Raw genomic sequence first — 19,134 nt, 5'->3', positions numbered from 1 at the left:
TTTGTATTTATTAAAAAAATATATATATTTTGGACACTTTATACCAACGGAAAAAAGTCCGGGTGACCGGACCTTTTTCCATTTGTATATTGTGTGATTTACAACGGGCACGATGGCCAATCAGCTTGCACGTTTTGGAATATTAATGGGGGGGTCATTGTATAATAGAAAATAATCAATTTCAGATCTATGTGCTCCCTTCTATAAGTCCATTGACTTTTCTTCCACACAGTTAATTTACCACATATTTATCACTTCCTGTGTTTCTTTTACATCTTTTTCTTTCTTTTTACATTTTCTCCTTAACAACAATTAAAGTCCCCTGCAATTATAATTTTTATGTTAAACACCACATAATGTAATATTTGACGAAACAGATTGTCTCGTTCCTTGTTAGTTATATATGCATCTAATGCTATAGTTCTATAAACATTTTCTCTCCACCTCACATTCACAGCAGTTAACCTTCTCATCCGTACCAACAGTACATCTAGTATTTTCATTTTTTTGCATGACACAGCCACTCCAGAACAACATTCACTTCCTAAGTTCCATATTATATTTCTGCCCCACAATTCTTCTGTCTGCAGTCTTTCCTCACTTGTCAGGCATTCTACGTCCTCTAACAGAATAACAGCCACGTCACATTTAGCACACAATTCCAGTATCCCCGTCCCATCTTACAGTGTTAACAGTACTCCACATTTAATGAAAATGCTCTAAAAGTTGTTGATTTTTCTTCTTTTTAAGTTTAGGTAAAATATTTTTAAATGCACATTTTCTTATTTTTACTCTTTCCCCAATTAAATATTTTTGCTGGGCTTATGTACAAATAATCCTTGATCCTCAGAATCAGATTTTTCACTGGCTAGACCTATAAAATTATTAGTATCACTTCCTTCTCCTTACCTCTCATCTATGTGCACACTCTCTCTCTCTCTCGTTTTCCCCTCCATATTTCTTCTACAGTTTATTCTTTTCATACTTCACCCGGTCCCCTAGCCTCTTGTTGCCCTTCCTCATGGATGTTATCTTCCCTTTCCTCTTCTTTTTCATTATTTAATGTTTGCTCTTGACAATCCATCCAAAAGTGTCCCTTTTATTTTTCCATTTAAGCACACACCTTTTTGCTGCATATCCTTTCTCATGTCATACTCATTTAAATGAGAAGAGCCCCACAAAAGAACATGTTTTAGTCTGACCAGTATATTTTAATGTTCCATTAAAACCAGTCACAAAAATAACACTTGCCAAGTGTTTCACAATGTTTTTTTTCAAATTTCAAAACCTCCATCCTCTGTTCCACAAGTTGTTCTTATCTCTAACTTTCATAATATTGCCAACAGTTTCACATAGACCCTGTATGCATTTATTATGAAATCTTTTTCCAGTTCATCAGTTCTAAACTACAAAATATATTTTTTTAACATTTAAGTTACTACCAGAAAACAAATTATTATTCCATGGATAAATATCATTATTTCTGTTATACAGTTCCAAAAATATTATCAGTCCATCAGTTTTAGACATTAAATCACAAAAAGTCTCTGTCCCAACATGTATAAGAGATTGAATTTCTTAAAATTTAAAACACAGAACAATTACAAATAGTACAGAGTCTAAGCTTTGTAGAAGCATAACAAGTCTCCTAAACATATTGGCTCTACCTGTTAAGCTGTCAGTAGCATATAATACTTTGTACGGAAACTAACAAAGTGGCCATTGAACTAGAATTTATTTTCCTTGCCTCAGTAGCATTCATCACAATGTGATGAACTGTCATGCATTCTAAAACCATGTTACATCAAACAGCTAACTATAACAGGCCAGTGCATTCTGTCAATAAACCAAATGCAGGGTCAGGACAGAATGTATTTTATCTATCACTGCATACCTCCAAACCTGTACACATTGACAATGGGCTCAAAGGCACTTGAAATATAGCAACATCTAGTTAAAAATCTAGGCATCTAGTTAGCATACAATTTGAATACCAAATAGCACATAACTCTTTCTGCTTCCAGTAATGTGGGGTACTGCTCAGGATCACTTTCTTTAACTTATTCCCACCACTAGTATGTTGGCCATGTTGTATGGGTTTCTGTGCACTAGACAACTTCAAAAATCACATGTGATGAGGGGGATTCAGAAAATTGTATAAACGAGTAAATCAACCCAGAAAATAGGGACATGCCTCTAAATATAGGGACATCCTAAATCAGGCCTGAAAATAGAAACATTCTTCCAAGGTAGGGATATTTGAGAAGTCTATATCGATGTGTGTGACATTTGTTTAGCTGATATGGGGGACGCTCCCAGCAAGTATGAAGCAGTGATTACTTGTATTATGCTCTCATTTCAAATCTATTTACTTTCTGTAATGAACAAATTTTGTTTGTTTAGTAATTTAATTGGTCACCAATTGACTACTAAACTATAGCATGAAGTTCTAGACACATTACTAGCCATCTCCTTTAGGCATTAGGGATGTAGTCATTTGACACGTTAAAGAGTCTACTGTATGGAGTCCAGGAGGCAACATCACAATTTTTGTAAATGAACACTATCAAAATATGACATAAAACAGTTAAAAAATGAGTGTGTAACTGAGCAAACAATGAAAGCAGCTTTAGTTTGATTAAGTGGAGCATATATTTGAATTTAGATTTTAGCAGCCTATAAAATCTGCTGTAAAGGGATTATAATTTTTATTTTATTTTTATTTTTTTATTTATTTTACATTTGATAACCGGGAGAGTCCGACTGGATGCAGGTCCATTTTCAGCGGAGGCCCGGGGAGAAAAGCTCTAAGTTAGTTAATTTACAAGTTGGTTAAATCATTTGGTACAGATGTAATAAGCATCAATAGAGGTTAATGTCAAAGTTACAAGTTGTCAGTGTGATTCTATGCAGCAAATAGTCATACACAGTTAAATATCACATGGTGCATAGGTCACATAAAAATGATTGCGAGATTTTTAGTCTACACAATAGGTCATATGTAGGCAGTCATACAGTAGTAGTAGGGAGAGCATCAAAAGAGCAGGTGTTTACTAGGAATAAGTTCTAGAGTTGGTTGTTTAATTGTTAGGATACAATTTGAGAGATAGATAGTCTTAGATTAGGAAGTTACTGTTTATTAGGATTCAGTTTTGTAAGGAAGAATTCTTCATTCATATGGCCAGTAGAGGTTAATTCTACAAGGAACTTTACAATGCTTTGTAGGATTAAATATATATTGGTGGGGATCTTAGTGATTTGTAAATAAGAACCACATTTTCTTATATAGTGAGCTGCAGGGTAAATGAGATACTACAGCATAAAGCAGTCATTTCTCTACTTTCACTACTACATGCCTGCTGTTTGCTTTATTAATCTTAGATTTTGCACCTTTTCCATTTTTATGCTTATGTACCAAAGATTCTTAATGTGAAGTCCCTCATGCTTCCTTTCACATCTTCAGATATCACTGTTCACTGCACTGACCGAACATACAGTATACACTGAATTATAAGTTTTACTTTTTTCTTTCCTTGAAAAACTTCTATTTCACATTTAGTCCAGTAATTAAATGGCAAAGCCTGCAAAACCATAATATATTACTGTGAGGCACTGAAGCCAAAAAGAAAAATGCTGGCTGCAAGTACTGGGTTAGCTCCACTAGAAAAAGATACCTGGTATAAAATGTTTATTCAAATAATTTACAGCCATTCATTCATACAGCACCTGCATACATATGCTGGTACATTTTGTGACACCCCTGCACTGGCCCAGTAATCAAGGAGCCTCAATCTTCACCACTAACACCACTGAGGGACGTACACATTGGGAGGATGACAAGTACACACATAGTAAAGTACAATTTCCCTTAAGAGCATACAGGGATCACAGTCAGTCTGGGGCTGGTTTCTCCCTCTCTCTCCAGATCCCCAATAAGACTCTCCACTGGCACAGCTATAAGGTTAAAATCTCAGCCGAGTGGTCAAGTCAAAACTTCCAGCACCCTCTCTGTCCAACCAGTGCTTCATGTCCCTTCCTAAGTAGCTGACACAGACACACACTTTGAGATTTGATTTATATACAAACACACAGACACTCCTAAGAAAGGCTGGCACAGGTTCACTAGCTATACCCCCATCTGCCCAGACTATAAGGTAGAAATCACTGCCACCATCCACCTTTTATCTGCTACTTAAGGCCCTTCCCAAAGGTTGACCAATTCTATGGTGTAATGTTACTATTATCCATATGGTAAGTGTGACCAACAGCAAGGCTATTTAAGAGTGGCCTGTACAGTGTCACCAAATACATATGCAAGTACTCTACTAGCATAAATATCTCTAAACAAACCAGCCACAATTAAAAAGGTTTAAATATATTTAATAATAAACAAAAGAACAAGACAATTCTCAATAACTCAACACAGTGATAACAGAGTTCAGAATGACAGGAACTATTTTAAAACAACATTGCAGGACAGTCTCACATAAATACAGAAAACATCTAGACTGATCTAACTATATTTCTATCGATTTCTAAGATAGATATTATGATCTAAGTCTTACTTACAGAGCAAGGCAAATACAAATGAGAAGTGCTAAAGATAGATGTGTTCAGATCCAAGACAAATTACAAAATGCAAAGACTTTCTCTCTGATATAGTTTTTAAATTAATAATACACATTACTGCTGGGTTAGCTAGATGACATCACTATTTTACACCTGCCTCATTCCCAGACTAAACAGATACCAACAGAATTTAACATTTCTCTGTGAAAAATACTTATCTCTCAGATGTTTAACTAGAACTGGAAGTCGTAAAACAATTAACACTTTTATATGTTAAACCTAGTAATTATTTCTGTCTTAAGACAATAGAAAGAAACTCTAGCTGTAGACATTCTGTCTTCTTGCTGAAACTGAGAGATAACACAATTGTAAACAATTTCAGCTTACTTTCTTGAGGGTTTGCATGTTAACTCTGTATGTTCCAGCTACTACTATTAAAACGGTTTACATGCACTTGGTCATACAACCAATAATCGAACAGGGTTTTCTTCGAACTTATATGTCGAAGATTTAGGTGTCGAATGGTCAGAATGTCGTATAAAATTTGTAATTCAACATTTCCAACCGCTCTACCACCTAAACAAGCGCTACCATGGGTCAAAAAGGGGGATGTTTGGCTTTTTGACATAATTGCACTTGCAATTATGTGGAACTGGCGTTCTGCAGTCGAACACGTTGTGCTCGACATTTGGCCGTATGACCAAATCCATGTATACCTATTAAAACATACATATGCACAGGCATATAGTTTACATCCATTTCTGTTCTTTCCCAGTAGGGTACACTGTGGTTACATTCTTGAAGCTTAGTATGTAGCATACAGTTTACTTACATTTGTAAGACAAGCCTATGGATCATATTAATATTTACAAATTACATAGGATTATTTACAAAATTCTAGCTAGCTGGGCTGGCAGCCTTCACACATTTCATTCTGAAACAGTCAGACCCCTTTTCTTTACCTTCTTCATAAAAACACACACCTTAATATTCATTCATGTAGTGCTTGCATAAGCATATTCATTCATAAAACTTACACAGGCAAATTTCAAATGACTTAATGTAAGTGAAATACAGTTGTAAACCTATCCTGATACAGAAAGACTTGTTTTCAGTTTAAGTGGTTTACTTCAATGTAAAGCCCATCTATAAACAGGCTTACTTCAGGAATTAGATTATAAAAGACTTGCTCTGAGAGTAACTGATTTACTTGGGTGTAGTCCCCATTTTTCTCAACTCTGAAAGTTTTTTTTTTATTATTTTTTATTTCTTTTTCTTCTCAACTTGAGGAGACACCAGGTCAGAGAAGTGTGCTGGGCACCAGACAAAGTAGCTTTGGTTCTGCTTTGATAAACAGGAGATGTAAATTTCTAAATCTTTTTTCAACGTCCACACAGCACATTTTGTGGGGGGGGGGGGTAGCTGCCGGAGCAGGATAGTGTGCCTAACAGTACTTCAGGAATATTCTGTTGAACAGGATAGTTGTGCTGAGCAGATGCCCATTTACAAGGGAGGCCCACAGAGAAAACCCCAGGGACAAACAGCAAAAAAAAAAAATTGCAACACACTTCACAGTTTCTTTACATACAACCTGAAATTTCCAGACCTACATTGTGTAAAACAGGACTAAATTATAAAATAGATTGAACTATTTTGTGATAAAGATCACTTTTAACAGTTAACACATACATTATAGGGAGATGGTCCAGGTATTAGAAACAAGAAAATAAAACTGAGTAGGCAAATATGTGTTTTATTCCGGGATATACATATATAAGGACAGGAGATATTGTTTTTACCACAGAATGTTATCTGTACATTGTACACAATTTAATATTAAAATAGGAAAGCAGACAATTACATTCTGTAAAAAGAGCTACAAACTGTGATACAGATGTAAACAATCAAATACTTCATTATAACAGACACCGTAACTATATATACTTTGAATGTGAAGCAGTGATTTACTTTATAATGTCCAAGCAGTAACATTCAGAAAGTGATAATGTGTTATTTACATGAAGTTAGCATGTAGCAGGTATGAAGGCGCTAAAAAAGTCAAGGATCAATCTATGTAACCAGTGAAGTGACAGATACAGGCATAGATGTGAAACATTAAATCAAAGTTTAAGTTTGACAAATATGCTAAGTAGGTTGTAGTGGTGTGCTAGAGTAGTAAACATGGATAAATAGAGTGGTACCATGTGATGGAGTAGAAGGGCATCAGTACCTGACTAAGGGAGGAGGAAGAGGAGAAGAATAACTGTGATGTACATTGACAGTGCCAAGTGAGGGAAAAATTTAGACAAGGTAAGTGAAAGAAGGAGTTCAGAGCATCAGAGAATTTAAAGAGTATGTCCATGCTTTGTCTTTTTACCTGTACCTTTCTCTACCTTTTAGGTGAGTGGTACTATAGTTAATTGACGAGACATGATAGCATTAACAGAAATTTATAGTGAAGCTGCGGATCCTTAAAAGAAATTTGAATAGCATGTCCATAAAGGAGCCTGGTGGTGGTTACTAAAGGTGCTTGCCTTGCAAGCAAGGCAGGGTTTGAGAGTCTCACTCACAATAATTGGCTAGGGGCTTAAATGGAAAGCAAGCAGTTAGCTTAGTACTAATCTATGAACCTATAAATACCAGAAACAAGTCTTGTAGCACATTCTACTAAACAGCATTTAGCATTCAACCAACACATGGTCACAGTGGAGAGGAAATCCTTTTACATTGTAAAACTTATAAGTAAGCACATGGCATCTAGGTCCAAAAAGGTCATTATCCCACTGTGCTCAGTCCTTATCAATCAAATCATAGAGTACAAATTTCCTTTTGGTATGTACCTGACCAGGCATGTGCAACAACAAAAGTGACCTCAGAGGTTCCTTACAAAATGAATACAAGGCATAACAAATCTGCCTTATGCAGAGTGAGTGCCTTAAAGCTCTTTCCCTCTACTCAGTCTCCTATAGATTGCTGAGGCATGATCTATGCCTGACTTACAAGGCATCTGCAAACCCCACACTTATGAATTTCCTACATATTCGTAAATCAAAGAGTACCAAAAGTACAAGATCTAGGGACCTGAATTTTGTCAGTGAGTTAAACAGATAATGCTGGACAGACAGATATGTGACCTAGAAACTGCCCCTCCTATGGAACAGGCTTCCCATCCACATGAAGCTGAGTTAATCTACTACCCATTTTAAGGACAACCTAGACCAGTGGATGGGGATTAGGTAATTTACACTGGGATGGGCACCCATGTCCCTTATGGAAAGGAGTAGCTTATAAATGTCTGTCTCTCAAAGTCCTATTCAGATACAGGGCATTATTATTCTTTTGGGAAAACTTGGCTAGGCTTAGAAGTATAGATAATTAATTTGTTTTGTAGTCTCCTTAAATATTAACTACTGGATTTTCTCTCATTTAAGATTGGTAAACTTTTCCACTGTTTCTTACACATTACTGTTTTAGTGTTAAAGGTGGATGTACAACACTTTGCTCGTACAACTGGAAGTTTTAATCCCAGAACATACAAGAAACAGAGTCAGTTGCTGATCAACACTTATCTACATGGGCATCCACTTTGATGTTAGTACTGATGCCCCATCCAGGACCAATGCACAATCCATATTATACAGTAAAATGTGCAAGTAATGACACTGTAACATATGGAGATATACTAAGGCTAGATCAATAGGTTAATTGTGAGATGTAATTATTAGCTAGCCAGTCTAGGAGGTCAGTGAAGAGCCTAGCCCAATTAACCCAGAAGATTGCTTGGTTGACTGCTTAAAGTTACGCAGTAGGCAAATGAATGCTGAGGGGAATCAGACACTGTATTACTGGAAGTAGATTATTGACAGCTGATTGCCTAAATACTCTGTGCTAACTGCCAAACTGAAGTACATGACTTCATCTATCCATCCATCCGTCCATCGCTGTTGAGTCGCATCAAATTCCTACAGTGATGCCATGAAGAGCTGCCACAATCCCAGCATTTATAGGTAAGTAAGGAATGGAAGTAGATTGCCAGACCTTCCTTCCATATTTCACGCACACTATGCACACACCTAAAAACAAACAATTTAGAGTAATCTTTCCACCTACCACATGTCTTTGTGATGTGAGGAGAAACCGGATTACCAGCAGAAAATCCAAACAAATAAATTAAGTACAGGCAGAGTCCACAGAAGGCACACCAGCCAAGAAGTAATCTTGCTGTGAGGTGACAATGCTTCTTACTGTGCACCTGTGCTGCCCCAGTACATGACTATCATCTGATAAAACAAAGAAAGTTTTTTGGGGGGGGTTACCTTTATCACTTTTTGTCTTAAAAGTTTGTGAATTTGTTTTAGTATTTTTGGTAATAGATGACTGCACAGTACTGATCAAATGAACTCAGGACAAGATTTCAGAACGGCCTCTGCTCACCAAAATAAAAAGTGCACAGACGCTGCTGTTCCATAGGCTTTCTGCAGGGCTATTTGTAGAAGGAATATCAATCATTTAAATCTTGGATAGTGTAATAATGTAGGCTGGACAATGGCATGCTGAATGGCTGAGCACCATGTCTGTCTGCTTCAGCAGTGTGCCAAGCACAACATACGACACCTTCCTCTGAGAATCAATAAACAGCTCCACAGTTTAAGTAAAATGCACATGTAACAAGAATGCCTGCTGAAAGACCAAGTAAATGCAGTGCTCAGAACAGTAAAATTAAGTCTAAATAAAGTATACTAATCCAGAAATTATTCCTACAGCTCAGAGGTATAGCCATCTCAGTGTTAGTATATATAAGAAAATATGTGGAACCCCTGTGTTGATGTACTGGGAGTATGAAGCCCCCTGAAAAATGCTTTAAAAGTGTAATAGCAACTTTCAGAATTCACTGTCTTTTGTGAGAAGTGCTTTTTAATTTTCAAAGTATCAGGACCTACAGAATCCTGCATCACACTTCCAGTTGAGAGCCAGGTATCAAAATAAGCCCTGCAATGTTGCAATCAGTAAAGCAGAAACAAATCTTGTATTCTGTTATTAATGGGGCACAGTCTGCTGTCCTGTAGTGCAATAAAATATTCAGACAAGAAAGCTTATTAACATGCCTCAGTCCATATTGCAGTATACCATTATAATCTGCATCTCATTATTTTCTGTTTCTCCAATAATATAATATTCATAATATATTCATGGTAAGGGACTACATATACCTAAATACACATCACTAAGAGTATTATTTTATGAAAAGTATATGCTTCATGCACATAATATAATTAAATACACAGTGCAATTGTAATGATATGATCATTTGTCCAGACACTAAGCATAGGGTGCTCTAAGGTCAGTCAAGTAAAAACATAGGTGCCTTCACATTCAAGAATGACATAAACTGGATGACAATTTTTTTGGTAAACTAAACTCTTGAGTTCAGAAAAGGCATGCTATTTATTTGGCCTAATGTAACAATTTCAATGACATCTTGGTCAAAAATATGATTTAAATTTCAGTTTACTATACTGAATAAAATCACTAAGCTATGACTCAAACCATAATGAGGATAAACGAGCCAGTGTTTAATATCAATAACATGTTTATTTGGGTCTACTTTTACTCATTGAATTTACACTTCTCTGAATCATAGTTGGCTGACTCCACTTCAGTGAAAGAGCATTCCACCAAAAGCACGGACTACCAAACTTCTTTCCCTGGGAAATGAACCACTTGGCCATGAGGATGAAGTTTGCCCTTTTCCCCAGTGTAGTTTATCTTGGAGTTATAGTATGTTTAGTTAGGGGGGTGTGATGCGGTGAAGCCCCCCACTTGGGTGAGTTTAGTTTCCTTCTGTTGAGGTTTTTTTTCCCCATGGTGGTCAAGTGGTTTGTTTCCCAGGGGAAGAAGTTTGTAGTCTGTGTTTTCAGTAGAAGGCTCTTTCACTAAAGTGGAGTCGGCCAACTATGATTCAAAGAAGTGTAAATTCAGTGAGTAAAAGTAGACCCATTTATTTATATACTGTACAAGTTCCTCTTCAAAAGGACTTTAGTGCAAGGCTGTCATTATTAACATAAGTGTGAGGGGTAAAATGGAAAATACTGAAGCAACAAATGTGGTACCTTGGATTTGCTGAACCAAATATGTGACTGGTTTAAGTAATGGGGGTAAGAAATATTCCATCCTGAGAAAAACCAAAACGCAAAAAAAAAACCAAACAAACCCCACCTAGCCACTTAGAACCACAGGCAGGGCACAAAAACAAAAAAAATAAGGCCTTTGAAAAGCCAAGCGGGTCAAGTGAAAGGCGCTTGGAAGAGACTGTGATTTTAACTACTGCTTATTTTGAAAGCCTTTGTGTACCTGCTTCTGGGTCCTGTGATGCCAAATATTCCATCCCCCTTTCCCAGCCATGTAAGCTACAAAGACATGAGGTGAAGAAGCCACAGCCTAAGCTCCACCTCTCAATTGTGTGGGGTGCAGGATTTTGAAGTATGGAAGTCAGTTCTACTTTCAACCCCAGTGCAGGGTGCAGAGGAATGAACTGAGAAACAGTCACCCCTCAACACATACATGTAAGGAGCAGAACCACAAGACTTAGAGGGTACAGTCCTTTCTCCCATTTAATGTACAGGGATAGAATTTCTAAAAGAAAGGTATATTAATCTTACTGATGCAGCTGTCTCTTGTTCTTTTCCCTATTAACTCATTTCCAGTTTGAGATCTTTGGAAGATTTTCTTTTTAGTCCTTTTATACAGATCTGTATATCAGTTGCTAGTAATTTCCATCCTGGTGCCATAGTGATCTATGTAAGACAATAAAAAAATGTTGAGGGCATTATATTTCTTTTCAAAGGCGGCCACTGCATACATCTGTAAACAATTTGTTGGAGAGCTGTTGCATGTGAAATTTATTTTTAGTTTTTTTTTTTTTTTTTTTTTTTACTTAAATGTCTGAATTATAAGTCACATAATTGAGATTCAAAAATGGGGTGATATATATATCCTTTAAATGCTCTACCAGTTAAAAGTTTAGCTGTCAATAATAAACCACTTCAAACATGGTAGTAGTAGAAAACTATGTGTACTGCTTGCTAAAAGCAATCATAGCACAGATCGAAACTGGAGGGTATATACTGTAAGTATGAATATAGAGCACTAGTCAGATCCAGGGATCGGTAAGTACTAGTGCCAGTTTTCATTAGCAATTTATTTACCTTTTGGCAATTCTGTCTGTATGTCCACTGATTAAAAAAGGAGATGTAATGTAGGCTGGAAATGTACAACTAAAATAAAAAATAGCAAAGTGGTTAGAAAGAACTGTGTAACTCCTTTGTGTTTTGTGTTTCAGAATGCCCACAGCCACCAAACATTGTTGCTATTGTCGGTGGAACCATTGCCGGTGTAGCCTTAATAGGACTTCTTCTGCTCATTCTTTGGAAAGTTGTAACTGAAATATATGACAGAAGGGAATACCACAGATTTGAGAAGGAGAAGCAGAAGGCAAAGTGGGATACTGTAAGTAAACAATAATATCTAAAAGGGTGGTCATTATAGGGAAATAAAGCACAGGAGGCTTATAAGGGCCCTAGTAATCATTTGCCTAATATACATCTATGAACCTATGATCTTCAGGCTTCCCCAGCTCTGGAAAATCCATAATTTCCCTATGATGTCCACCCTGGAAAATTAGTGCACTTAGTAGACAGCCTTTGAGTTTGTTTTCTGTTGATTTTTTATTGTATAGTTTTGTAATTTTAAAAATGATGCTTTGTTTCTTAGTGTTTTTTGGAAAAAAATAAGTAGTCCCTTTTTTTTGTTTGTTTATTTATAGTGGAATGCTTCATATTTTCTTCCTTAACAATAACTAAGGAGTTCATGAATGTGTGTACCTGACTGCAAATCTGAATGTGTGTGTCCATGTGTGACTCTGTGTGTGGTTTTGAGTGTATGCATCTGTCAGTGTGTGCGTATTTATGTGTGTGCTTTTCCATTTTAATATAATTCCAGAAAGAATCATTTGGAATTGTAGTACTTCCCTGGCTGGAGGTATGACATTATGCTTTGCATTTTATCAGGCAGAGCACATAGCTTAACAGCATAGCACTCTTTATTTCTAAGTGCTATTCAGAAATACTTAAACTATACTTCTCTAAGGACAGCTGGGGCCAGGATGGGGGTTCTGACTGTAGCTGTGACATTTTACACTGTACTCTGTAGCAATGTTTATTGCTGCGGTGGTACAGCGGTAGCATTGTTACCTCACAACAAGAGGTTCTCCCGTTCGATTCTCAGCGTGGCTTGGGAGTGCCTTCTGTGTGGAGTCTGCATGTCCTCCCCATGGTTAGGTAGCATTCGAAAGACATGCGTGCGTAACTGGGCGTGCCTTCGTTGAAAGCTGGGCGTCGAGCTGGCACCTCGGCGTTTCGTAAAAAGCTAATGCCAATCATTAGCGGACTGGAGTTCCACTGTGGCAACCCCTTACCGGGAAAAAGCCGAAAGACAAATAACAACAACAACTCTGTAGCAATGTTTAAATATACATACATCATGATTTACCGGTTGCTGTGTACCTAGAATTTGTTTTAATTTTTGAACATCTACAGATGCATAGACAAATGAAATAATGGCAGTTAGCAGGAAATGACACATAAAAACAAAAGTATAATTCCCAGATTTCATGACATGAAAATCAAGTTTTACTTTTAAGAACATTAAATCTTTAGACTGGGTGCTTACTAAGCAGTTGCCTATCTCAGACTACCTTGAAATGCATGGAATAGTTTTATTGACCACTGCCCCATAACCCTCTTCTTCTCTGCAGAATGACGTCTCTCCTAGAGGGAAACAGGCTATCTGACCTGCTGCAATGCTGACTATACCGGAAGACTTGAGAGAATGCAAGCAGCATATAAGTTAGTGTGGCACATAAGCCAGGATGTTTGCATATGTGTAAGATGGCACACAAGGGACCTTCTGGGAAAGGAGCATTTGTAGAAGCCACACACAACAGTGAGAAGGTGTTAGTTACTGAAACGAGAGAGGTAGCCCACATGAAGATAGGATGACCTAACAATTAATTCTTGCCTTCTAGAGGAAAAAAAGGGGCTCATTAGGCTCTCACGTCAAGTAGGGAATAAATGGGTCACATGGCTCTCACCATGATAGAGTCATGAATGAGTGTAGCTCTCTCCCATTGAGGAGGAAAGAATAAGCTAACTGGGTGCAGTAAGGGGCACCCGATCATATCCACTGGGGGGGTGGGAATAAAACAAGGAAAACATACAGGCTGTCTTGCCTCTTTTTCGCAGTGCAGATTTAGAACAGCATGAGGGAGTAAAATAAAGACTGGTCTGTCTTTAATAAAACTGGCTCCTATAGTACCTGGGAAACAATTTTCATGTTAAGAAAAGAAACAACCAAGTTAACTAAATAAACCTTTGGACTTTGAAACAAAACAAAACACACACACACACACACACACACACACACACACACACACACACACACACACACAGACATATACAGTACATGAATAAATATATATGTGTGTGTGTGTGTATATATGTATATATATATATATATATATATATATATATATATATATATATATACACACACACACACACACACACACACACACACATATATATATATATATATATATATATATATATATAGGGCCTATATTATAACATCGAAGTCTCAAAACTTTGAATGTTATAACATCGAACCCAAAACCTCGAATACTGACAACATCGACGACTGAGAACAGCAATTTTTTTCCCTGGGAAAAAAAAATCAATGTTCCAGCACAAAACACACAAACACTTAAAACTGTTTCTTATGGCAGTGCCCCCCACCCCTCCTACTTACATATACTCAAATATACCAACTCCGAGATCGCACCAAAGTGAAGGAAATAGCAAAGCCGTGGAAACGGCCCACAAAATTCTTTCCCTGGGAAAGAATTCGATGTTCCACGGCTTCGATGTTGTCACTGTTCAATCAACAAACAAAAAAGGTTTAAACATGTTTTTTGCAGCAGTGTAAGGCCCCCTACCCTGCTAATTATATATACCAACTCTCAGATTACAGTACAGTGGGGAAAGGGTAAATTCTCCAGTCCCCACTGTACCACAATGTTGCACTGAAAAACACCTGGTACATGCAATCAGCTGTACTGACTTTTTTTCAGTACTAAAAGCTGACTTGCGTGTGTGCACACACACACACACACACACACATTTTATATATATATATATATATATATATATATATATATATATATATATATTATTCACACACACACACAGATAGAGATAGATATGGTGCAGTTACCCTCCAAGGTCATACAGTGGGAAAAAACAAAATGGGACATTAAAACATGTATAAATAATATCTGCATACATACCAGTGGTGGCTGGTGACTTCAAATCAAAGGGGGCTGCAGGAGACAGCTGAATGGGTGGGGTCAATGGGAAGGGGTGCGGCCAACTAGAAAGGGGAGGAGCTATGCTCAAAACCACAAAAACTAACTAAATACACTGCCGTGGGTGCCAAACCATCATTAGGAGAGTCCAATCAAGACAAAATGAAGTGTAGAAGAATAAAAATATTTCAATGCATTGGCTGCATGACAGCTTACTTAATATCTAGATGGAAACAAAAAGGTTGTGAGGCATGAAAAAATAAATTACTTTTTAAATACATTAATGGAATGCCAGTCAAAATCAAGTATAAGAAAAACAAGCAGCACTCAACTCAAACCACTTCTTGCACTGCCGTTCTAATTATAATTTATATTCTGCTTTATTAAAGTACCAAGTAACATGCTGAAAGTAGAAATCTCTGATGCCCCCACTTGTAAAAATGTTCCTTATCCAAAAAAGACCTGCTGCCTGACAACTATCTACTTGTTTCATGGGGAAAACATGATCAAAGTAAAAAATGAAAAGCAAACAAGAAATAAGCTCAAGATACATTGTTTAAAAGGATTACTGTACAGGTTATGGACCACACAATTGGCATTCTGTTTAGTTTATGGGTAAAGCCTGCAGAGATGACTGGAAGTCTCCAAGTGTAATGAGCTTCTTAAAATAATGTAATCCTGTCCTTTATTACAAATACTGTCATATGCATTTCAATACCCAAGGCTTATACATGACCTAGTTAAGTATTCTCTACATAGCAACAACAGAAAGGCTTTCAATGTTGGCAATTCTTTAACAGTATGCTTATTAAAGCTTACTTGCATCTTACAATCTCAGCCAAGCTTACCTGATGGTCATTTAAGTATTGCTACACAGAGCAACAGGCACTTTGATTAATAAGCATAAATCAACAGTACAAAAAATATGACAGAAACCAGACCATTCTGCAAAAATCAAGGACAGATGAAAAGCCACTCTAGTACTTGTGTCTACCTTGGATGGGGGGATACCCTGCACATTTACACTGCATAACTACTCCTTGCCTTGCTTCGACACATCCAGAGTCATTACATGGGGGAGTGGGGTGCAACAAGTATGTCACAATTTGAAATGTCTCTGGCTGACTGTGATGACCCTGACACATTTGTCATACCTCTCAACCTCAGAGCAAGAAATCTGGACAAAGCCATACAAAGAAGTGGGACAAAGGCCCAAAAACAAGGACAATTTTTAAAATATTGCTCTTATAAACTTAGAAAGATAATAGAATAGGTCTTGCATTAGTATGAATTTTCTGAATAGTATGAAATGTGAAACTCAAATGTCTGTCATTATTTTCTAACTTCAGTCTTTAATGATTTGTCACTAACTTGCCAAAAAAACACAATTTTATGAAAAATGGACCAAAAATGTGATGTAAAAATATAAAATAGCCACACAATACAGCTGGGAACCTGCCAAAGAAGGAACACTTTAATATTAGTACTGCTAACTTGAGCAGCTGACAAAATAAAAGAATCTACATGCATTTCTGAAATAAAAGTAATCTATAACTATGATTACAGTTATTTCTTAATTGTAAACTCCATGTTTTCTTCCAAAATTGCTATTTTGCGAAGGGGTTATTAGGGGAAGAGCAACATTTTGAGCCAAAATCAGGGACGGTTGAGAGGTTTGGCTATGCCTAATTCTATAAAGCAATTTATTTGCATGTACCTAAAAACCTGTTAATGCGATAAATCTGGACAAGGCCAAATATATTGGGGAAACATATATACAGTACTAAAAATTGCTCTTGTATAAACTGAGACAGTTGATAGAACAAGTCTTACTTTAGCATGCATTGGTTATGAAGTCTGAAACTCAGTGTGTCATTATTTAGTGACTTAATTCCTAAATGATTTGCCAGAAAACCACAAATTTTATGAGGAACAAACTAAAAATAAGAAGCAAAAATCTATTCATTCTTTGAAAATCTGGACAGTTGAGAGGTATAGTTCAGCTGGGGCTGTCTAAGTTTGCCACCCTTCCCCCTCACAAAATCATGGTCGAATGGAGTCTCCTCCTGCAGCCATTCCAATGATCCATTACTTGGCTATTTCACTCCATTTACCATAAGCACTAATGTGCATACTGATTTACTTCTATGATGATTTGGACTTCATTTGAAAGTTTTATTTTGCATTTTACAGCACAAACACTAAGACATCTGCTAAACAAACTTAGCATTAAAACTTCTCTGCCCTTGAAACTCACATTCATTGAAACAGCATTGAAACCCACATTCAAAGAAAATACATTTTACCAGTGGCAGATAAAGATTAATTCTGGGCTGTTTTCAAATCATAGGCCCCTTGCATATGAAACATACATGTGCTCTTTGTTACACCTTCCTATTGTTTTGAACATTTTTCCAGTAAGCAATGAAACAAAATGCATGCACCAATAATGACAAACCTGCCCAATTCAGAACATTTCCATCATAAAAGTCTACTCAAACTTCTACAGTCCACCATTATCAGTAAATATGCACAATTCTATAGTCCACCATTATCAGTAAATATGCACAATCTCTGAAGAAGTAAAAACGTCATGTAAATAATCCCACATTAAATAAATCTATAACTAATGAAGAGGTTGCTGCTAGCAAAAACCTTTATATTTCATGGTTTCATCAAAAAATAAAGTGTCTGATGCCCCTGAGGAATAAATTGCCTATAGAACTAATCTAATAAATACAGGATAAATAAATATTCTGTTTAGATAATTCCAAAATTCAAGATCTAAATTTACTATTTTGAGAGGCTAGATGGACTAAAAGTTTAATTGCATTATTGATTCAGGATACACATGTCATATTAATTTTAGGTTGTTTTCTTGAAACTTTATTCCATACCTCTCAACCTCTTAACACAAGAATTTTGGACAAAACCAAAAATAATGGGGGCCATAGGCCAAAGCAAGAGACAGAGTTAAATATTGCAGTTATAGACTTGAAAAGTTGGACATTAACATGCATTTTCGGAAAAATATAAAGTCTGAAACTGAAATGTTTGCCATAATTTAGTGACTTCAATCCTTAACAATTTTTGGAAAACATCTAATTTTGTCAACTACTGACCACAAAATATGAGGCAGAAATCTGGATATTCTGTAAAAGCCTGTTTAATCAAGAAGTGTGCTTTATTCTGTAACTATTTATGGCACTGTTGTTTAGGTTCCTGTCAACTGTCGTTCTCTTCAAGCACATTAGAATATAAATGCTATCTAGCAGATGAATCCAATCAGTGATCCTCTAGCCCATTCAGAACTGCTGCTATGGCAATAATCTTTTCTGATGCAAAGTCAAGTGACAAGTTTCTTAAACTAAAATAATTGTCATCAGGTTAAATTAGATAACAGAACAAAAAAAATGGAAAACAATGAAGTATGGAAAGGTCACAATCAAGTTAAAAAAAAAAAACACTGAAGAGTCTACAGTAATGTTCATGTCAGGATTAAATTAAATTAATCTATGTGTCATGAACACGTTTTATGTTCAGATATAAACAATGACAATTAAAAATAAAAGATGCAGTTGGCTGGGACAATAAAAAATAATATGCATACCACCAAGAAGAAAACTCTCTGCACTCTACTCTACTCTTACTCTACTCTGTTCTTCTTCTTCTTCTACTCTGCTACTTCTTTCTTCAGTTCTTGTTCTTCTTCAGCACAGCTGACAAAATATAGGCCGCCCAAAAAATAAAAAAAAAAATAGAAATCCGATGGCAAATAAAGGCGAATAGCCTAGGTAAATCCTTCCCTTGCGATTGACTCACTCAGTCATGACTCACGAATCAGTCCACAACTGAAACTGTTTGATTCTCACTCTTTTCCCAGCACATAAAGCCCGGGAAGAGACAGACAACCAATCAGCAGCATTTAGGCCAAGCACGTCATGTACGTGCCTGCACTGCCTGCGGAAGTCGCAGTCCGAACCCCTTTCAGTTCTATGCAGTTTAGAACCGCATAGGCTGCTGGGCATCACACTGATGCCTTAATTTCCTCACCGGGCTGCAGCAAAAACAAAAAAAAGTCTTTATTTAAAACCACCGCAACCCGAGGCGGTTAAAGTGCACATGCGCATACTTGCCGAGGCAGG

General features: G+C 36.7%; 1 protein-coding gene across 5 annotated transcripts in view; it reads left to right on the top strand.

Annotated features, from left to right (window-relative positions):
• LOC122804909 (integrin beta-2-like) overlaps window positions 1–19,134 on the top strand; it is a 1,526,426-nt gene that overhangs the window by 1,464,760 nt on the left and 42,532 nt on the right. For all 5 annotated transcript variants that reach the window (XM_044075116.1, XM_044075114.1, XM_044075112.1 and 2 more), the window contains one exon: window positions 11,909–12,075. In XM_044075116.1, coding sequence (XP_043931051.1) covers window positions 11,909–12,075 — 167 coding nt within the window. The remainder of the gene's footprint in view (window positions 1–11,908; window positions 12,076–19,134) is intronic.

Source organism: Protopterus annectens, chromosome 6.part0, assembly GCF_019279795.1.
Source record: "Protopterus annectens isolate FY-2018-M chromosome 6.part0, PAN1.0, whole genome shotgun sequence".
Classification (NCBI taxonomy): domain Eukaryota; kingdom Metazoa; phylum Chordata; order Ceratodontiformes; family Protopteridae; genus Protopterus; species Protopterus annectens.
This window is presented reverse-complemented; position numbering and strand designations above follow the sequence as displayed.